The 22,568-nt window shown below is 41.1% G+C and overlaps 1 protein-coding gene and 1 long non-coding RNA gene across 3 annotated transcripts; one reads left to right on the top strand and one right to left on the bottom strand.

The window, feature by feature from the left end:
• Positions 1 to 1,898: 1,898 nt before the first annotated feature.
• Positions 1,899 to 3,859, bottom strand: TCEAL1 (transcription elongation factor A like 1). 2 transcript variants are annotated; one of them, XM_036123540.2, is made up of 3 exons: positions 3,794 to 3,859; positions 3,281 to 3,355; positions 1,899 to 2,929 (listed from the first exon to the last, which is right to left on the bottom strand). In XM_036123540.2, exon 3 carries the CDS (start codon positions 2,915 to 2,917, stop codon positions 2,438 to 2,440), a length of 480 nt encoding a protein of 159 aa, XP_035979433.2. In that variant the 5' UTR covers positions 2,918 to 2,929; positions 3,281 to 3,355; positions 3,794 to 3,859; the 3' UTR covers positions 1,899 to 2,437. The 2 variants fall into 2 exon arrangements, with proteins under 2 accessions (XP_035979433.2, XP_077921347.1); XM_078065221.1 differs by having other exon boundaries at positions 3,269 to 3,355; positions 3,794 to 3,846.
• LOC144380592 (uncharacterized) lies at positions 3,238 to 20,818 on the top strand. The gene is made up of 3 exons (XR_013444801.1): positions 3,238 to 3,377; positions 6,263 to 6,426; positions 17,884 to 20,818. It is a non-coding gene; the product is annotated as an uncharacterized LOC144380592 (long non-coding RNA).
• Positions 20,819 to 22,568: the final 1,750 nt, after the last annotated feature.

Raw genomic sequence — 22,568 nt, forward strand, 5'->3', positions numbered from 1 at the left:
CTTGGACAAGCCTTTCACTTTTTTTTAAGTAAACTCTATACCCAGTGTAGAGCTTGAACTCACAACCCCCAAGATCAAGAGTCACGTGCTCTACTGACTGAGCCAGCCAGGTGCCCCAAGCCTTTCACCCTTTTATGTTTTTTTTTTTAGATTTTTTATTTATTTGACAGAGAGAGACACAGCGAGAGAGGGAACACAAGCAGGGGGACTGGGAGAGGGAGAAGCAGGCTTCCCGCTGAGCAGGGAACCCGATGCAGGGCTCGATCCCAGGACCCTGGGATCATGACCTGAGCCGAAGGCAGACGCTTAATGACTGAGCCACCCAGGCGCCCCAGCTTTTCACCGTTTTAAATTCTGATAAAATCATCTGCTTCTTTTTCTATTTATGTCATAATTTATTTTTATGAAAACCAGGAGTATATTGCATATAGCAGTGGATCTCTAATTTGTGTGCTAATTGATAGAAAAGGAAATTTAGTGGGTCTGGAGTAGAGCCCAGGTCCCTGCATTTTTTTATACGAGAAATGCTGATATATAAGATATGCAAATAATTTCAATGTTGAATTTGGGGTAACAATTCCTCCTCCCAGTGATCCTTCTGGAATTGCAAATCATACTTTCTAAAGAAGTAAACACACTGAAGCTACACAGTCAATCAAACAGAAACTCGGGGTTCATGACTGGGTCATAATTTAAAAAAATTATTAACCACTATCCATGTTTCTAGAATTAATAGGATCAATAAAACAATCTTAGGTGTTATAAGGGTAGTTTGAGAAATCATAATCTCTGATACACACATGCATATATATGTATATACATATATAGTACTTTAATGACTTACAAAGTACTTTTGAATGCTTCTTGGTGATGTGGGGTAGGGTAGAAGGGAAATGCCCTAGCTTTAACCTAAGTCTTAATTTCCTCTTTAATTTATACAAGCTGAGCAAGTCCGCTGAATTGGTTCAGGCAAGTCTGCCAGAAAACCCTTGGGAGGGAATTTGCCCTAAGGCAAATGTTAGGCGCCTAAAACCGTAGTCATTTTTGGAGATTATTTGGGAGGGAGGTTCCAATTCAGAATACACAGCATTATGGCTGGCCCACAAATTTGTCTCCTAGCCCATGTCTCAGTGAATTCATGTTTGAATGAATTGGGGAAAAGATGAGGCTTTCAGGAAAGAAAGGGACTATTTTGCTAAGAACTCTTTAAGACCTTGAGGTTTAAGCAGCACTGGGATGCTATGCACCTGGATAAGTATAATATTAAAGCTGAAGGAGGGGCATTCTCCATTTATCTGTAGGAGACACAGTTCAGCTTTGGCCCAGGAGGGACTCCAGAGCAATCAGGGAAACTTCGCAGCTGGAGGACCCAGGCACCTTAGCTGTGGGGCGGGGGGGGGGGGGGGGGGGGGGGCTTGGAAGGAGCAGGACCCAGAAGAGGCAGCTGTGCCCAGCAGATGTGACAATATCCAAGGGAAGAGAATAGCAGGACAGAAATAGAATGCGGCACTCAGCTGGGATCTCACAGGAATTATTTCTGGGTGTAAGTGAAATCTCCTTTGGGTTCTATCCCCTGTATTTGAAGGGTATCTATAGGAGTTGGGGATCCTGCATGTGCAGATGGGGGAAAACCAGACAGCTCTAGGATCTTCATTTGGCTCCACAGCCACCTTGTAAGTCAAGCATCATTCCTCTTTCAATGGGAAAAGAATGACCCTTAAATAGAAGTACCTGGTTTGTTTTTCTGCCTGAGATTTAAAAGAAACATGGGATTGGGGCACCTGGGTGGTTCAGTCCATTAAGCTCAGCTCAGGTCTTGATCTCAGGGTTGTGAGTTCAAGCCCGCATTGGGCTCCATGCTGGGCATGGAGCCTACTTAAAAACAAACAAACATGGGATTTACTTTTCTTTAAAGTTCTGAGAAGTATTTATTAAGTGCCACATTGTCTTTATAAGCTGATTGACAGTTTTTAAAAGTTTTTCCCATTATATATTTTTTGCAACAAAAAATGTTTGTCTTGAAAAATGAGAAGTTCCGATGAAGCAAAAATGAAAAACAAACCAAAACACCTATTACCGCAGATAGCCACTGTTAAGCCATTTAAGTATATACTTTCAGTTTTCTCTTTGCATATTAATATATAAATATACATTTTTTACAAAAATGGGATACAACATATACTTTTCGAAATTTTTTTTTCACTTCACAATATATAATGTACATCTTTTCATGCAAATGGGTGAGACTCATGATTGAAAAAGGGAAACTTGCAGCTTGTGGGCGGGGAAAACCCAATTTTATGCCAGTTACAAGTGAAACACCTAGAATAAAGCCACGCGAAAAGTTATAATTGAGATGGGCAAAGGTATATGAGAAAATACCACCTTCAGGTGGCAATACTTATATCAGGCAAAACAGAATTAAAGGCCGAACACATTAAATAGGATAAGGACGGTTCCGTCTCGCCTTCCAATGCATAACCATCAATTTGTTGCGTACTCTTTTCATTTCTTCCATCTCCTCTGCTACCTTTATCATCTCCTCATTGCTTAAATTTCTGCCGTGTATGTCCCCTCTAAATTGCGGGCGAGAGCGAGCCAGCCTCTCTTTAAAGCTTCCTTCTTCTAGCTTATGTTTTCCCACTCCACAAGGAGGCTGCTCCATGGGAGGGCGCTCTTCAAAAAGGTCCCTTCTAGAAAGGCGCTCCTGAGGAGGGCGCTCCTCGGACACCAGCATCTCGGGAAGGAGCTCGGGAAGGAGCTCCTCGGGAAAGAACTCCTCCTCCGAGGACTGCTCCTCGGAAGATGGTTCCTCCAGAGACTGCTTTTCCGGAGACTGCTCCACAGGAGGCTGCTCCTCATCCGTCTTGGGTGCGCTCTGTGGCTGTTCTTCATTTTCTTGGCAGGATTTTTCCATGTTCAGGATGGTCTTTAAGTAGTTATTCATAGGAGACAAGCAAGGCAGAGTCAACACACTTGGTGGCTGGATCAAAACCCCGGCCCCGGTTCCCATACCTGCCTTTCCCCGTGTCGGGGCCCAGGTTCCCCAACCTACGCTTGCCGAGGGGCTCTCCGGCCCTGGGGACCCCGCCGCGTCCCACCCCTCGCAGCCTCCCTCGCCCCCTCCTTCCCGAAAGCCCACCGTTTTCCCAGCAGGCCTTGCCACAGGCCTCTCCCGCAGTGGCAGCGGCAGGGGCGGGGCGGTGGTGCTGCCGACTGCGTTCCCGTCAGCGTCCTCCCTCGCACCCCATCCCGGGCCACTGCCCACCCTTTCCCCGACCTGGACCTCTCCTGGCGATTTGCTCTAGGCGTCCGCTCCTCAAGGCGCACCGCGGTGACCTGCAGACCTGCAGACCTGCAGACAGACGCAAGACAGGGTAGGGGGCGGGGAGTGGGGAGGAGGGAAGGACTGACTGACACCACACGTCCCTTTCCTGGGCATTAGCCACCGCCCCCACGCCGGCCCCCTCTGCTGCCCCTCCCCCAGGCCGCACCTCAAGCTTCATCCTCCGTGCCCCACCACCCCGCACCCCGCAGTGCTCGTCATTTCTTTTCAGGCGGCAAGTGCAAGCAAAGGATTACTTAGAAACTATTTCTAAGTGACTGTGTCCTCCAGGGGCCCCCACTCATCTCCCCACCTCACCCCAAGACCACCATTTTCTGCACCGAAATGTGGGCGCAGGGGGCGGGGCTGGGTCTAGGAAAAGGCCTGGTACTCTCTGCCATCCCGATCCCAGAGGTTACTGGGCAGCAAAGACCCTCATACCGATTTAAGAAGACCAAGGGGACTTACTTCCTTCTGCTCTTCCCCTCGACCAAAGGGCAGGAGGCAGACGGTGTCTGGACAGGCAAAAACGACCAGGAGAGAGGGACTTGGGCAGACATAGGCTCCTGGTCACGTGAGGGCCGCGCGTCACCGCCGAGCTCAGATCCCCAGTTACCACTTTGACCGCGGGCGGCCGTGCTGCAGCCTGCCAGTATTTCCTAACACGCAACGCATCAGGCATCGTCACTCACCTCTTTGTTTATATTTGCCTTTTCCTGGTTACCAGAGACGGTCAGCATCCAGTCTTGGGAGTTATTGCCTCTTCTTCTCTGCTGCTTACCCTGATACCACCTCTCTCCCTTATTCTCCCGTTGTCCGCCACCAAGGCCCATTATTTCCCCTACGGTCCAGAGCCTGCACTGAAATTTGACTATTTGTCCTTAATGAATCGATACCATATGTCACCTTTCCCAGCTTTAATCCACATCTCTAACTCCATCAAGTCCGTTTAGGCTCTATCAACATGGTTTACTTGTCACTTTTATGGAAGATAAGCTTTCACTTTTCCATGACTTAAGGATTTTTTTGAGCCCCCAATCCTGTATTACAAATAGAGGCTCCAGTCTAAATTAGTAATCATTCAGTTCTAGAACTCTAGAAAGAGTTGTTTGTAAAGTATGCAAATTAAAAACATGAATACTTTGATTTTCATAAATCAAAATACACATTTGTCCATCTAAGTACAAATAGTCTAAAAACGTATTTATTATCTGTAATGGGAGCATTTTTGGTGGAGACTGTGGCATTATTATATATGTGTATATATGGATACTATTTTTTAAAATTTTTAAGTAAACACACCACCCATGGGGCTTGAACTCATGACCCCAAGATCAAGAGTCACATGCTCCACTGACTGAGCCAGCCAGGCACCCCTATATGTATGTGTGTGTTTGTGTGTGTGTATACACACACATTTTTATATATATGTGTGTATATGTATATATATGTATATATATATATATATATATAAAGAGATTTTTCTGGGACTCTAAATCCTTAACCAGCCACCTCTTGGTGTTGCTGAAAGTGTATGTTAATTCATTAAATCAGCAAATATCTGGGTCCTGAGACAGCTGTACCCAAAAGATTCAGCACAGAAGATATTCATATCCAACTATGCAATAATTCTGTTGACCACACACTGAGTAGCAGGATTAAAATCATATTAACATATTCAGTTGTCATTACAAGTATGTATGTTTAGATCTAATGGTGTTTTATGATCTTCAACCTCATGCCTGCATCTTACTACTCATATCAGCCTGGATGCTACTTTCTCATGCAGGTACCCTTTCTTCCAGAGAGTAAAGTATACCTCTCCTCTCTGTATTTTATAGTTTCAGGGTCGGTGGCTATCAGATCTGTGAGGATTCTGGGATCATTTTCTTTTTTTTTTTTAAGATTTTATTTATTTGACAGAGACACAGCTAGAGAGGGAACACAGCACGGGAGAGGGAGAGGGAGAAGCAGGCTTCCCGCCAAGCAGGGAGCCCGATGCGGGGCTCGATCCCAGGACCCTGGGACCATGACCTGAGCCGAAGGCAGATGCTTAACGACTGAGCCACCCAGGCGCCCCTCATTTTCTTTTTCAAACCCAGGCTGTCTAGTAAGTTTCCAAACAAATTCATATGGGAATTTTCCTATTTTAAGAGCTTTTTGTCACTTTTTTCCAACATCTAATTTACTTTGTGTTGAGATAGCAAGACAAATATTAGTTCACTTTTGTATCTTTTCCATAAATGTTTTACTTTTCAATTTTTCAGTGATGTGTGTCTTTTAAAATCCAAGTTTCACTATGCCTTCTTTATTCTTTTCACCAAAGGCTGGCTTCATCATTTGTATGGTTTCTTTCCAAGAGGACCCCCATTTTATTCATTTCTTCACTTCTATCCTTTTCCCCCTTACGTCCTGTGATGAAGAACTCACTACCTTAAAAGACACTGATTGAAATTTCATACAGCTGTAGTCATTCAGAGTAGTTTTTTCTTTTATTGAGCTGATATCTGCCTCCCAGTAGTTTACATACATTGGTGTTGGTTCTGCCCTCTGGAGTGATACGAAACAAGAATGAAGTAACAAAAGTGCCTTTTACCCTTGATAGCCTGACACTGCCAGAGTTAATGTTCTAGTTCTTTCCCCTTCCCAGTTGTGAGGCACACTGGGCAATCTACTTGAACTTTCTGTGACTCAACTTCCTCATCTGCAAAACTGGAGACATAATAATACCTACCTCATGGGATTGGGAAAATGAGTAAGTAAGTCCGTATATGTAAAGGACTTGGAAAGGTACCTAGCACATAGAAAGCACTCTGTAAGCATTAACTATAATAATAGAAATAGTAATAATATGACCTAATGCTAATATTACTATGAATTATTGTTTATTTTTAATTTTTATTTTAATTTAATTTTTTAAAATTATTTTTTCTTAAGGTTCTATTTATTTATATAGAGAGAGCGAAAGCGAGAGAGATCACAGAGGGAGAGGGAGAAGCAGACTCACCACTGAGTGGAGAGCCCCATGCGGGGCTCGATCTCAGGACCCTGAGATCATGACCTGAGCCGAAGGCAGACGCTTAACTGACTGAGCCACCCAGGTGCCCCTTTAATTATTGTTTTTTAAATTAACATTAATTCAGCATGTATGCCAGGTATTGTGCTAAGCATTTTCAATATGCTATCTCATTTAATCCTTAAACAATTATATTCTCACCAAGACTTTTTTATTTAGGCTTAACCTCCCCAGTTATTTCAGTTCTTTCTGATATGATATACTTTTTCAAAGTCTCTCGCCATCCTACATGCTCCTGAATTTGTAAATGCCTCTGAAAATACTGAATGTTCTGCCTAGTGTAGAATGGAGTGATCTTATCACACCTTCATTCTAGAATAACTATTATACATCTGTAGATGCATCCTAAGATCATACTAGATTTTAGATGCCATATCACACAGTTAAATCCACTTTAATTGCAATCACCTGACACCCCCAAATCTGTTTCACACATCCCTGTTAATACACTTATATAAATCATTCTAATTTTTAAAATTTTAATTCCAATATAGTTAAATACAGTGTTAAATTACTTTCAGGTGTACAATATAATGATTCAACAATTCTATGTATTACTCAGTGCTCATCAAGATAAATGTACTCTTAATCTCCTTCACCTATTTCACCCATCCCCCACACCTACCTCCCCTCTGGTAACCATTCGTTTGTCCTCTATAGTTAAGAGTGTGTTTTTTTGGTGTATCTCTTTTTCCTTTGTTCATTTGTTTCTTAAATTCTGCATATGAATGAAATCATATGATATTTGTCTTTCTCTGACTGGCTTATTTCACTTAGCATAATACTCTCTAGCTCCATCCATGTTGCAAATGGCAAGATGTCATTCTTTTTTATGGCTGAATAATATTCCATTGTATATATATATGCCACACCTTCTTTATCCATTCACCTGTTGCTGGACAGTTGAGCTGCTTCCATAGTTTGGCTATTGTAAATAACACTGCAAAAAATGTAAGGGTGCATATATGTAAATCATTTTAATTTTAACCCAAGTATAGAAACGTCTGTTTTTCTGGGCTAAATGTTGTCTTGTTAGATTCACTCCCTTATTCTTTGAATCCAAATTCTATCATTCAGTACATTAGCTACAAAATATTAATTTAAAGCATGCCATTAGTACTAAATAGGCTGATAAATTCAGCAAGTTAAGGAAAGATCTAGGGGAGATCTCAGCAAAGAGCTCTAACTACAAATGAAAAAATTCCTTTCCCCTGTTGGGTTTGGCAGCCAGGAGCGTGCCCTGCCAGGCCTGTTCCCCTCCTTTCCTCTCTCAGTGTGACCTTGTAGGGTGGGATTACTTTCTAGTGCTGCTGATAGTAGGAGACACAGTTGCCCCTGAAAGCTCCCAAACTAGTATAAATTAACCCTTGTTGAGAACTTGGCAAACATGGGGGTCAGACAAGGGAGGTATAAAGAACTAGAACCAGGAATGGAAGGAAGAATGAAGACAATGTCTTTGTGTTGGCTCTAAGTCTCTGCCTGACAGTAACTGATTTGGGGTTCCCTTGAGAGAAAGGGCTCTCAAGAGGAAATAAGGTGAAGGTGGTTCTGCCATGGTGACAACCATTTGTTACAAAGGAATGTGGTCTGCTACTTGTGTGTGGTTGGGGTGGGTGCTATGAAATAACCCTTCTTCTGGATTTGATTCGATACTGCTGACATAGGGTCCTGTGAGGACATGTTGCTGGGCTCACAATTGCTAGGGAGGGTTTAAGTCTAAGAAATGCCATTTTATTTTATTTTTTTTAAAGATTTTATTTATTTATTCGACAGAGAGAGAGCGCAAGTGGAGGGGCAGCAGGCAGAGGGAGAAACAGGCTCCCCACTGAGCAAGGAGCCCGATGTGGGGCTTGATCCCAGGATTGAAATCCTGGCAGTATGATGTAAGAGATGGAACCTTTAACCACCTTGTAAAACTGCTCCTGGGCTGTGGGCTCCAGGCACGTTTACATGCAGCCAGGGTGGAGAGTACAGGCCTTTTCAGGTAGCAGGAGCTGAAGGAATCAGAAGGCAGGCAGGGCAGCCCTGCAGGCAAGGGGGAGGGCAGTCGGGCCCTGGCAGCTGCTGCCATGGCAATGGTCTCCAGGGCCCTGGCCTTCCTCCGGGGGATCTGAGGAAGCCAAGGGTGAGTTTCTGGTGTAGGGATTCCCGTTCTCTGGTGAGGCTGCCCTTCTGTGGCAGAAACAGAGCCCCCTCCGTCTGAGCCCCTCCAGAGCACAGATTCCATGCAGGTCTGGTTTCACTTTGCAGGGCCTGTCCGCCTGGAGTCCAGGAGGAATGCCCTCTCCAGCTCAGAGGTTCCCCCTGCTGCCGCCGCCTCTGCATTCTTTCCTAATGACACCCATGGCAGCATTTTGGTCTCAAGACTAGCTGCTGTGGATTGCAGCAGGCCCTGTCCAGCCTGTAGCTCTCAGGCTCTCCCCCACTTTCGTCCCAGGGGAAATAACCAAGTGGGAAATGAAGAGACAAGAGCCTTCTCTTTTCTGCTTCTGGCCTCATCCTGACTGGGGCTGGACACACACACACTCACACCCACACCCACACACACTCACACCACACACACACACACACACACACACACACACTCACACACACTCTCTCTCTCTCTCTGTTCCCACTCCTATGCCCAGAGAAACAAGGAAGGGGCTCTGAGAAAAGGTGGGGTAGCAACTCAGGCTGCTGGGAAACATTCGGGGGCTGGGAAGGCAGGTCCGACCTGGGCCAGAGGGAGGCAGTACCAGGTTCTGGGCTGGGCAGGAGGACCCAGGCTGTCACTTACTTGCTGGAGGGCTCTGGAGGCCCAGGAGGCTTCTCTTCCTCTTCAGGCCTCTGTTCATGTCCTCCTTCTTCTCCCTAAAAGGTGGAGCAAAGGGTTGTGGGAGAACAAGGAACGAGGTCCCTTCCAGCTCCAGGCTGCCTGCCATGGTGAGGAAGGGCTTCTCTTAGGAACAGCATTTGGTCTGAATGGGGACCTCTCCAGACTGTGGTGCTGCTTTTCCCACGCTCCAGACAAGGTCAGAGCGCAGAACCTGTGCTATGCTGGCCTTCCCTGCCGGGCTCCAACATACACACTCACAGCCTTACTCTTGGCCTCAGGGACTCTCAGATGGGCCCAGGACAATCCCAGTCTGAGGTCTGGATGACAGAGGTTGGGGCAGAGGCAGGGTAGGCTACATAATTTGTGAGGCCCTTTGTAAAATGATAATGCAAAGCCCCTTGTTCAAAGAGCAAGGGAAAAGGTACCTTTAAAGGGACTAAAATATAAAGCTTTTCTTTCTCCTGTGGTCTCTCTTTTGACTTTTCATTTTTTTAAGTAGACTTCATTTTTTAGAATAGTTTTGGATTCACAGAAATTAAGAAGATATAGAGAATTCCAATATGTTCCACACCCAGTAGCACCTTACATTAATATGGTACATTTGCTATAACTAATGAACCAATATTGACATATTGTCATTAGTTGAAGTTTATACTTTATTAAAATTTCCTTTTTTTTTCTTTTTTAACTAATGCCCCTTTTCTACTCCTGGGCCCCATCCAGAATGCCACATTACTTTTAGTTGTCATATCTCCTTAGGCTCCCCTTGGCTATGACAGTTTCTCAGACTTTCTCTGATTTTTTTTTTTTTAAGATTTTTATTTATTTGACAGAGAGAGACACAGCAAGAGGGGGAACACAAGCAGGGGGAGTGGGAGAGGGAGACGCAGGCTTCCCGCGGAGCAGGGAGCCCGATGTGGGGCTCATCCCAGGAGCCTGGGATCGTGACCTGAGCCAAAGGCAGACGCTTAACAACTGAGCCACCCAGGCGCCCTCTCAGACTTTCTCTGATTTTGATAACATTTACAATATCTAATGGGATTTGGCTGGTGTTTTTCTCTTGCTTAGACTGGGATTATGGGTTTTGGGGAGGAACATCACAGAGATAAAGTACCATTTCATCACATCATATCAAGGCTACATGCTATCAATAGGATTTATGACCATGGATGTTGACCTTGACATGGTGCTTTTTATTTATTATGTAAAATTTTGTATTATTAGCATGAATTTTATAGTTCATCGTTGTATTCTTTGATGCCAGTTTTAAGTGCAAACACGAGAGCATTTGACTCATATACAGAATCACCAAAATTGCACAATTCATCTTTTGTAGCTTGTACATGCATTTGTACTTACTTCTTACTGGAATAATGGAAATGCTGCACAGAAGTAAACTTTCTGTTTCTTTTCTTGATATGTGTACATATGCACATTCTACAAAAGGACTGAAAGGTGAAGAACTGTGGGTTGCTCTATTTTTCCTTTCCTTCTCTTTTTTTAAAGTTTCTTTTTAATTTAAGTAATTTCTACACCCAAAATGGGGCTTGAACTCACGACCCCAAGATGAAGAGTCTCAGGCTCTTCTGACTGAGCCAACTAGGTGGCCCTCCCTTTCTTTCTTTGTCATCATTTTCAATAGAAGTGGTTGGCAAATACAGGGAAGTTACACATGCAAGAAAGGCTGTGATTGGGTTTCTTGGTCATTTGTGTTTCTTAGAATGCATTCTGTGTTGGAAGTAAGTTCTGAATGGAAACAAAACGGTCGCCACTCCTGGCAGTTAGCAGTTATAGAAGTAACATGCTCACCATTTACTTGCTCCAGTGCATCATGTAGTATCTTTGTATGGTTTTGGTAACAGGATAATAGTGGCCTCGTAGGATGAGTGGGGAAGTATTCTATTTTTTGGAAAAGTTTGTGAAGCAGTGGTACTCATTCGTCTTTATATGTTTGGTAGAACTCACCAGTGAAGCCATCTGGAACTAGATTTTTCCATCTCAGTGGCTTTATGTTTACTAATTCATTCTCTTATTATAGGTGTGTTCATATTTGCTATTTCATCTGGAGTCCGTTTTGGTAGTTTGTGTCTTTCTAGGAATTTGTCCATTTCATCGAAATTATCTAATGTATTGGCATACAGTTATTCATAGTATTCCTTCCTAGTCCTTTTATTTCTGTAAAGTCAGTAGATATATCCTCTCTTTCATTTCTGACTCTGGTAATTTGAGTTTTCTTTCTTTTTCTTTTCCTGGGTCATCAATCTATCTTTTTAAAAGATTTTCTTTATTTATTTGACATTGAGAGAGAGAACATAAGCAGGGGGAGCGGCAGAGGGAGAGGGAGAAGCAGGCTCCCCGCTGAGCAGGGAGCCCCGACATGACGCGGGGCTCAATCCCAGGACCCTGGGATCATGACCTGAGCCGAAGGCAGACGCTTCACCGACTGAGCCACCCAGGCGCTCCTGGGTAATCAATCTAAAGATTTGTCAACTTTGTTAATATTTGTAGAGAATCAGCTTTTGGTTCTATTGATTTTTTCTATTTTTTTTTTTTCTATTCTGTTTCATTAGTTTCTGTCTAGTCTTTTTTAATGCCCTCTTTCTATTCACTTTAGGTTTAGTTTGCTCTTTTTCAGGGTGTTATGGTGGAAAGTTAGGTTATTGATTTGAGATCTTTCTTTTTCTTTAAGATTTTATTTATTTATTTGAGAGAGAGAGAGAGAGAGAGAGAGAGAGAGACAGTGAGTGGGGGGAGGGGCAGAAGGACAAGCAGACTTCCTGCTGAGTGTGGAGCCTGACGTGGGGCTCGATCCCAGGACCCTGAGATCATGACCTGAGCTGAAGTCAGATGCTTAACTGACTGAGCCACCCAGACACCCCTTTCTTTTTTTTTTTTTAATAGGCATGTACAGCAATAAATGTCCATCTAGGCATTGCTTTAGCTGCATCCCATAAGTTTTGATATGTTATATCTTCAGTTGCATTCATCTCAATATACTTTATAATTTCCCTTTTAATTTCTTCTTTGATCCATTGGTTATTTAGGAGTGGTTGTTTAATTTCCACATATTTATGATTTTCCCAAATTTCTTTCTGTTTTTGTTTTCTACTTTTATTTTGTATTAGCAGAAAACATACTATTATTTCTAATCTTTCAAATTTATTTTGGTTTGTTTTATTGCCTAGCATATGGTCATTTCTGGAGTATGTTGTTCCATGTGCACTTGAGAATATATATCCTCTTGCTGTTGGGTGGAGTATTCTATAGATGTCAATTAGGTCTAGTTGGTTTATAATGTTCAAGTCTTCTATTTTCTTTTTTTAAAGTAATCTCTAGCCCCAATGTGGCTTGAACTCATGACCCTGAGATCAAGAGTCTTATGCTCTACCAACTGAGCCAACTAGGTGCTCCAAGTCTTCTATTTTCTTGTTGATCTTCTGCCTAATTGTTCTATCCATTATTAAAGTTGAAAGTCTCCAACTGTTATCATTGAATTATCTATTTCTCTCTTCATTTTTGACAGTTTTTCTTCATGTATTTTGATGGTCTCTATTAGGTGCATATATATTTATAACTGTTATATCTTCCTAATGGATTGACCCTTTTATTATTATAAAATTTCTCTTTGTCAAAATTTTTTGTTCTAAAGTCTATTTTATGGGGCCCCTGGGTGGCTCAGTTGTTAAGCGTCTGCCTTCGGCTCAGGTCGTGGTCCCAGGGTCCTGGGATCAAGCCCTGCATCGGGCTCCCTGCTCAGTGGGGAGTCTGCTTCTCCCTCTCCCACTCCCCCTGCTTGTGTTCCCCCTCTTGCTGTGTCTCTCTCTGCCAAATAAATAAAATCTTTAAAAAAAATAAAGTCATGGGCACCTGGGTGGCTCAGTTGGTTGAGCGACTGCCTTCGGCTCAGGTCATGATCCTGGAGTCCCGGGATCGAGTCCCACATCGGGCTCCCTGCTCAGCAGGGAGTCTGCTTCTCCCCCTGACCCTTCCCCCTCTCATGCTCTCTCTCTCTCATTCTCTCTCTCAAATAAATAAATAAAAAATCTTAAAAAAAAAAAAAGTCATTTTGTCTGATTATTGCTATAGCCACTCCATTTTCTTGTGGTTGCTGTGTATATATCGTTTTTATCCTTTTACTTTCAATCTGTTTGTATTTTTGAATCTAATATGTGTCTCCTGTAAATAGCATATTATTAGGTTTTGGTTTTTTTATATTCAGTCTGATAACCCTGCCTTTTTTTGGATAGCTTAATCCAATCATACTTTGTTATCACTTCAATAGTTAAATTTAGATCTGCCATTTTACTTTTTGTTATCTATATGTCACATATCTTTTTTGTCCCTTTATTCCTCTTTCGCATTAAGTGAATGCTTTCTAATGTTGCATTTTAGTGTTATTAATGATTTTTTTTGCTCTATATTTTAGTTATGTCCTTAGTGTTTGCTCTAGTGCTTACCATATACGTATTAACTTAGAATCAGCTTCAGATTTATACTAATTTAATTCTAGTGAGATCCAGAAATATTACTCCTATGTAACTCTATTCCACTGATTTTATTGTTATATATAATATACCTATACATCTTGCAAACCCAACAATACACTGTTATAATTATTACTTTGTGTAATTTTACATATTTTAGAGACTCGGAGGGAAGAAAAGAAAGCAAGTATATGCTTCTAACTTATGTTAATCTTTTTTTTGGTAAAGATTTTATTTATTTATTTGACAGAGAGAGAGCACAAGTAGGGGGAGCAGCAAAGGGGGAGGGAGAAGCAGGCCCCCTGCAGAGCAGGGAGCCCAATGCTGGGCTCGATCCCAGGACCCTGGGATCATGACCTGACCCGAAGGCAGATGCTTAACCAACTGATCCACCCAGGCACCCCTGTTATGTTAATCTTCTTATGTATAATTTCTGGATCTCTTCACTTGGTTCCTTGGGATTCAAGTTACCATTGGGAGTCATTTTCTTAGCTAATATAGCACTTAATAGTGTGTCACATTTCTCTGAGGCTTTGTACCTTTTTCTTCAGCCTTTTTCTCTCTGTTGTTCAGATTGCTTAATCTCTATCACTCTATCTTTGAGTTCACTAATTAGTCTTCCAGTTCAAATATACTGTTGAATTTTTCATGTCAGTTATTGTACTTTTCAACTCCTGAATTTCCATTTGTTCTTTTAAAATTTATTTTTAATTTTTTAATTACTTTTTAAGATTTTATTTATTTATTTGAGAGAGAGAATGTGCATGAACAGTAGGGAGGGGCAGAGGGAGAGGGAGAAGCAGGCTCCCCGCCAAGCAGGGAGCCTGACACTGGGGCTCGATCCCAGGACCCCAAGACCATGACCTGAGCTGAAGGCAGATGCCCAACCTACTGAGCCTCCCAGGAGCCTCATTTGTTCTTTTTTAAAAAATAATTTCTCTTTATTGATATTCTGTATTTGATTTCACATTGTCATCATATCTTCCTTTCTTCTTCAATCATGGTTTCCTTTAATTCTGGAATCACATTTATAGTGGCTACATTAAAGTCTTTTTTAATCTGATATCTGGTCACTCTTACAGGCAGTTTCTGTTGCCTGCTTTTTTTTCCCTGATAGATGGGGCATACTTTCCTGTTTCTTTGCATATCTCATAATATTTTGTTGGAATCTGGACATTTTAGATAATATATTGTAGCAGCTCTGGGTATTGGCTCCTCCTCCCCATTGGGGGTTAGTTTTTGTTATTTTTCTGTTTGTTTGGTGACTAGCTGGATTATTTTAGGTAACTCATTTTAGATACTTCAGCTAGTCTCTAAACAAATGTCTATGTCCACACGCAGTGTGAAACCTCTAACGTTGTTCCTCAGTGGGCACAGCTTTAGCTATGCCCACAGTCAGCCTGGGATGACAGCGGTTTGGCAGGGCTCTCTAAGTCTATTTCCCGGACAAACGTGCCTGTTAAACACCACTAATTGTGTGCTGATTGCCCTATTGTTTTCAGCGATGCCCTGAGGCATAAATTGTTCTACAGACGGAGATTAGTTCTGCTCCCAGGTCTTCTCTTAGCTTTCTCTTTCAGATTTTCTTTGGTAAATGAGCTGACCTACAGTTCAGTCTCTATCTCCAATGAATCTACCAGTGTCCTCTCAATTGCTTTTCACCAGGTGTGGTGTTATCTGGCACTACTTCTGACACCAAAGGCATTGTGTTTTTCAACACCATCCCGTTCTCTGATTCTCCAACACCACCTAGCTTTCCTACAGTTCAACCCAATTCTGGCACTAACTCACTAGTTAGTGCAGACCTCATAGGTTAAGGGCTCAGTTTTGCAAGAGTGCCCCACTTCAGATACTTGCCACAAATGGGGTGCCCAGGCTACCCACACTTCTGCCCAGGCAACTACAAATTTGTAGGTTCCCATGACCCCCTCCAGTTTTAGTACTTTACTAGAACAACTCACAGAACTCAAGAAAGTGCTTTAGTTACTGGTACTGGTTTATTTTAAAGGATACAACTCTGAAACAGCTACATGGAAGAGAAACACAGAGCAAGGTATTGGGGGTAGGGAGTGGTGCAGGATTTCCATGTACATTGATGTGTTCGCCAACCTGGAAGCTCCCTAAACCCTGTCATTTAGGGAGGTTTATGGATATTTCATTACACAGGCATGATTGATTAAATCATTGGTCATTGGTGATTGAATTCAATCTCCAGCCCCTCTCCCTCCTGAGAGGTTGGGGGAAGGGAGATGGGACAGAAAATTCCAACCTTCTAATAATCTGTTGGTCTTTCGGGTGACCAGCCCCCATTCTGAAGCTATCTAGAGGCCTGTGAATCACTTCATTAGTATAAACTCAGATGTGGTCAAATGGGGCTCATTATGAATAACAAAAGACAGTCCTATAATTTAGGAAACCCCAAGAGTTTTAGGAGCTCTGTGCCAGGAACTGGAGACCAAGACCAAATATATATATTTTTATTATACCACACAGTACAACCTCCACTGTTTTCAAGAGCTCCTTTAGGCTCAATCTGATGTAGTTTTGGAATATAGGTGAGGTTCAGTGGGGTGGAGTCTGGAGCCGACGACCAAGAAAGAATTCTTGAGGCGTCTTTGATGCAAAATGGTGGTTTATTAAAGCACGGGGACAGGACCCGAGGGCAGAAAGAGCTGCTGCTCCGGGGTTGTCAGGGGTGGCTGATTATATACTATGGGGTTGGGGAGGTGAGGACAAAGGGGGTGTCCAGAAGGACTGTCATATGTTAAAGACTCTCAGGATACTGGAGACCTGGTTATTGTCAAGCCAAGGTTGTTTTTCCCCCTAATGAGGCTCTAACGCGAAGACAGTTGGGAGTTTTCTGGAGGAGTGTTACATTCCTCCTATCACACTCCTTGTTAATGGGCTTCAGGTTCAAAAGAAATTCAATTTTATTTACATTTCCTTCTGCCTCAGCCTCCCTCAGTTTCACATAGGGGAGGGTGATGTTAGGGCTTCAGGAAACTGAGTTATGGGTCTCTGGAAGTTAGGTTATTGATAAGAAAGCTTCTTCCTTGTAAATCACTAGGACATTTGTAAACTGAGGGAGATCTTGTCCTGCAGGACTGTGATCTCTATAAGTTAACCATTTGTTTTTCCTTTAGGGCAGCCAGGAATGCCTGAGGAATGTCACACATAACACATGGGGGCAGGGGGGTGTAGGGTGTCAGCTTCTGCTTTGTCCTCAGCTAGCCTTCTGCTCCCTCATCAGATCTTCTCCGCACACTGTTGCAATTGAAGTCATTTCCTTTGGGAAGAGATTTAAAGCTCTCTGTTTGACAGCCTGCTTCTTCTCCCCCCAGATAAAATATCTGAGCCATGGCTCTGGAGTTTGCAGTATTTATTTTATTTATTTTATATTATCACGAAATATACCTTCAAATAATATTATATGACTTCATGGATAATGGAAGAAGTTTACAACCATGTATTTCCCCCTCTCATCCTTTTTTTCTGTTGTCTTATTTTTACTTCTACATATGTTATAAACACACAATACATTGTTGTTTTTTTATTGTATAATCATTTCTCATTAACAGTGTTATTGACTATAACTATGTAAACATAGTTTATATGCTATATAATTCACTCATGTAAAGTGTGCAAATCAGTGGTTTTTAGTATATCCATAGGGTTGGACAACCATCACCCAATCTAATTTTTTATTATCCCGGGGCTCGTGGGTGGCTCAGTCAGTTAAGCATCTGCCTTCAGCACAGGTCATGATCTCAGGGTCCTGGGATCGAGCCCCGTGTCGTTGTTGTCATCCTCATCCTCGTCCTCCTCGTCGTCGGGCAGGGAGCCTGCTTCTCTCTCTCCCTCTGTGGCTCGCACCGTTTGTGCTCTCGTTCTCTCTGTCCAATAAATAAATAAAATCTTAAAAAAAGAACATTTTTATTATCCCCAAAAGAAGCTTGGTATTCATTACCAATCATTTTCTTTCCCCACCCTACTGCCAACCCCAAGCAGCCATGAATCTACTTTCCATCTCTACAGATTTGCTGATACGGCAGTTTCTTAGAAATTGAATAATACAATATAGGGTCTTCTGTGGCTAACTTCTTTCACTTAGCATATTGTTTTCAAGGTTTATCCATGTCATAGCATGTATCAATACTTCTTCCTTTTTTTTTTTTTTTAGATTTTGTTTGTCAGAGAGAGAGAGCACAAGCAGGGGGAGCTGCAGAGGCAGAGGGAAAAGCAGACTCCCCGCCCAGCAAGAAGCCTGATGTGGGACTCAATCCCAGGACCCTGGGCTCACTACCCAAGCCGAAGGCAGACGCTCAACCAACTGAGCCACCCAGGCATCCCTGTACTTCTTCCTTTTATTGTCAAATATATTCTATGATATACCACATATGGTTTAATCTACTCATCAATTGATAGACATTTGGGGTTCTTCCAATTTTTCTATTGGCTATTATAAACAATGCTGCTATGAACATTTGTGTTTAAGTTTTATGTAGCCATATCTTTTTATTTCTGTTGGGTATATACCAAGGAGTAGAATTGCTGGGTCATATGATAAGTCTATGTTTAACATTTTGAAGTACTGCCAATCTATTTTCCAAATTGGGTACAGCATTTTACATTCCCATCAACAATGTTTAAGGGATCCAGTTTCTCATCATCCTTGCCAAAACTTATTTTCCATTCTTTTCATTTTGCTATCATATTATATGTGAACTGTTACCTCCTTTTGGTTCTGATTTGCATTTCCCTAATGATTAATGATATTGAGCTTTTTTTAAAAAGTGCCTATTGGTTATCTGTGTATCTTGGAGAAATACTTACTCAAATAATTTGCCAATTTTTAAATTGGGTCATTTGTCTTCTTATGGTTGAATTTCCAGAGTTCTTTATATATTCTGGAAATTAGTTCTTTATCAAATATATGATTTGCAAGTATTTTTTCCCATTCTTTGGGTTGTCTTTTCACTTTCTTAATGGTGTCATTGGAAGCACAAAACTTTTTCATTTTGATAGTGTCTAATATATCCTATCTTTTGTCACACATACTTTTGTTGTCATATCTAAGAAAGCATTATTAAGCCCAAGGTCATGAAGATTTCCTCCTATGTTTTCTTGTAAGGGTTTTATAATTTTAGCTCTTATATTAATACTTATGACCCAGATTGAGTTAGTTTTGGTATATTATGATGTAGCGGTCTAAATTCAATCTGTGGCATGTGGATATCCAATTGTTCCACCACTTTAGTTTCCAAACTATTCTTTCCCCTTCAGTTATCTTGGCACATTTGTCAAAAATCAATTGAGCTGAAATATGAGAGTTTACTCTTAAGCTCTCAGTTCTTTTCCATTGATCTATATTATCTGTCCTCATAGCAGTACCACATTGTCTTGATTATTGTTATTTTGTGGTAAGTTTTGAAATTGGAAGGAAGAGCCAATATTATTCTTTCTAAGATTATTTTTTTCTGTTCTGGATTCCGTGAATTTGGAATTGTCTTTTTCTACATAGAAGCCAGATGGGATTTTGATAGGGGTTGCATTGAATCTGTAAATCAATTAGAGAATATTGCCATCTGAACAATACTGCCTTTCAATCCATGAACATGGGATTTCCCTTTATTTTAAGTCTTCTTTTTTTAAATTTTTTAAAGGTTTATTTATTTATTAGAGAGAGAGTGAGTGAGTGAGCGCAGGGGAGGGACAAAGGGAGAGAGAGAGAGAATCCTGAGCAGACTCCCTGCTGAGCACGGAGTCAACCCTGAGATCATGACCTGAGCCGAAATCAAGACTTGGACACTCAACTGACTGAGCCACCCAAGTGCCCCTTCTTTATTTTTTTAAAATAATATTTTGTGGTTTCAATATATAAGTCTGGCATTTTTTTTGTTAGATATATTACTAACAATGTTTTTGTTTTTGATGCCACTGTAAATGGAATTATTTTCTCAAGTTCACTTTCAGATTGTTAATTTCTAATGTAAAGAAGTACCATTGAGGGACACCTGGGTGGCTCAGTCGTTAAGCATCTGCCTTCCGCTCAGGTCATGATCCCAGGGTCCTGGGATCAAGCCCCCACATTGGGCTCCCTGCTCAGAGGGAAGCCTGCTTCTCCCACTCCCACTCCCCCTACTTGTGTTCCCTCTCTCGCTGTCTCTCTCTCTGTCAAATAAATAAATAAAATCTTAGAAAAAAGATATACAATTGATTTTTATATATTGATATTGTATCCTGCCACAGTATTCCACTAATATATTAGTCCTCATAGTTTTTTAATGGATTCCTTAGATGTGCTATATATAAGATTATATTATCTTCAAATAGAGATCCTTTTGCTTATTTATTTCCTAACTGGATTCCTTTTTATTTCTTTTTCTTGACAAATTGCTCTGGCTAGAACTTGTAGTACAATCTGTAAAAATGGCCAGAGAGGACATCCTCATCTTGTTTCTGTTCTTAGAAGGAATATTTTTAGTCTTTCTCCCTTAAGTGTGATGTAAGTTGTGTGTGTTTTTGGTAGATGTCCTTTATCAAATTGAAGAAGTTCTTTTGTATTCCTAGTTTGTTGAATATTTTTATCATGACAGGGTGCTGGATTTTGTCAGTTGTTTTTTCTGCATCTATTGAGATGATCTTGTGGTTTTTGGCTTTCATTCTGTTAATATGGTAGCGTATATTGACTGACTTTTGTGTATTATACTAAATTTACATTTCTGGGATAAATTTCACTTGGTCATTGGGTATAATAATTTTTATATATTGCTGGATTCAATTTGCTAGTAATTTGTTGAGGGTTTTGCATCTAATTTATAAAAGGTATTGGTCTGTAGTTTTCTTATTTTACCTAGTCTTATTTTGGTATCAGGGTGATACTAGTTTAATATAATAATTGGGAAGTGTTTCTCGCTCTTTTATATTGTTAATGTAATCATAATCATATTGAAAAATTTACTATGAGGAAGAATACACTTCTAGAAATTCTGAAATATATTTATAAATTTGCCAATCCATACAATGTTAGTGTAATAGGCAGTCCACAATTGCTTACTTCTTTTTTTTTTTTTTTTAAAGATTTTATTTATTTATTTGACAGAGAGAGACACAGCGAGAGAGGGAACACAAGCAAGGGGAGTGGGAGAGGGAGAAGCAGGCTTCCCGCTGAGCAGAGAGCCCGATGTGGGACTCGATCCCAGGACCCTGGGATCATGACCTGAGCCGAAGGCAGATACTTAACGACTGAGCCACCCAGGCGCCCCAACAATTGCTTACTTCTTAGTTTTCATTAGAAATTACAGTTTCTGGGGCACTTGGGAGGCTCAGTCGGTTAAGTGTGATCCAGGGGTCCTGGGATCAAGCCCAGGTCAGGCTCCCTGCTCAGCGGGGAGTTGGCTTCTCCCTCTCCCTCTGCCCCTCCCCCTGCTCATGCTCTCTCAAATAAAATTAAAAAAATCTTTAAAAAAATTTTAAAAATTACGGTTTCTAAAGATTAAGAATGCTAATCAATATATGTAAATTAAAAGTGCTAGAAATAATAAGGGTGAAAGGAAACAACTGTGTATGAAAAGTAGGTAAGGAAAATAGGGTATTTTTTTAAAAAATTATTTATTTGAGAGAGAGAGAGATAGCGAGCACGAGCAGCGGGGAGAGGGAGAAGCAGGCTCCCCACTGAGCAGGGAGCCAGATGCGGGGCTCCATCCCAGGCCCTGGGATCAAGGCAGACACTTAAGCTTAACCAGCTGAGCCACCCAGGTGACCCGAAAATAGGGTATTTTTAAAAATTTTTATTTAAATTCAATTTAGTTAACATATACTGTATTATTAATTTCAGAGGTAGAATTTACTGATTCATCAGTTGCGTATAACACCCAGTGCTCAGTACATCAAGTGCTCTCCTTAATGCCCATCCCCCCCATCCCCTCACCCCCTCCCTTCCAGCAACCCTCAGTTTGTTTCCAATAGTTAAGAGTCTCTTATGGTTTGCCTTCCAGTTTTTATCTTATTTTATTTTTCCTTCCCTTCCCCTATGTTCATCTGTTTTGTTTCTTAAATTCCACATATGAGTGAAATCATATGGTATTTATCTTTCTCTGACTGACTTATTTTGCTTAGCATAATATAGGGTGTGTTTCTTGGGAAAGGAAAGGTATGAAGGACTTGTTTTTGTTAAGGGAAAAAGAGAGTAATTTTGTCCTAAAGTAGAATGACTGGTAGTTCCAGAATGAGAAAGAGGAAAATACAGGACAAAAACTGAATGGATAGAAGGTTTGTGCAAAAGGAATCTTGGGAAAGGAATTTTATGTGTGGTCAAGCTGGCTATGATTAGAATAGATTTATTTATAGGTTTTTAAAGAATGAGCCTTAATATCAAAAGTACACTGGTGCAAAATTCAAATTTGTTTTTCTCTCTGTTAAAAAGACAAAGTTTTCTTGGACTATTGGTTGGCTCTTGATAAGAGATTGTGAAATGTTTTTCTTTTCCTTTTGGGTAATCTGCCTGGGAAGAAAAGATTTTGTGTCTTACCAAAATAATTTCCTGTGCTTCCTGTTGTCTTTATTGAGGTCTTTGATTACATGAAAGAACAGAGTCTTCTCAATATGAAAAGAGTTATATTTTATTTACAACATTGTAACTTTCTGTATTTGCCTTTAAAATCTTTTATTGTCACTTTGGTTAAATACATAAGTATTGTTTCATAATGATCTGTGATCCTATTTAATAAAATGTTCAAATCTTTGACATTTTGGTCAACTTTTCAAAATAAAATGTTAAATAGAGCCTTTTTTACCTCAAGGTAACTTTGAGATTTTCTAGAAGTCCCTGGAAAATCTCAAAATATTTTTCTCTCACCTTGTAAA

The sequence above is a fragment of the Halichoerus grypus genome, chromosome X (assembly GCF_964656455.1).
Source record: "Halichoerus grypus chromosome X, mHalGry1.hap1.1, whole genome shotgun sequence".
NCBI lineage: Eukaryota > Metazoa > Chordata > Mammalia > Carnivora > Phocidae > Halichoerus > Halichoerus grypus.

What these genes read in the sequence shown, in the direction of transcription:
- TCEAL1 (XM_036123540.2), bottom strand. Translation starts at nt 2,917, where the DNA reads ATGGAAAAATCCTGCCAAGAAAATGAAGAACAGCCACAGAGCGCACCC.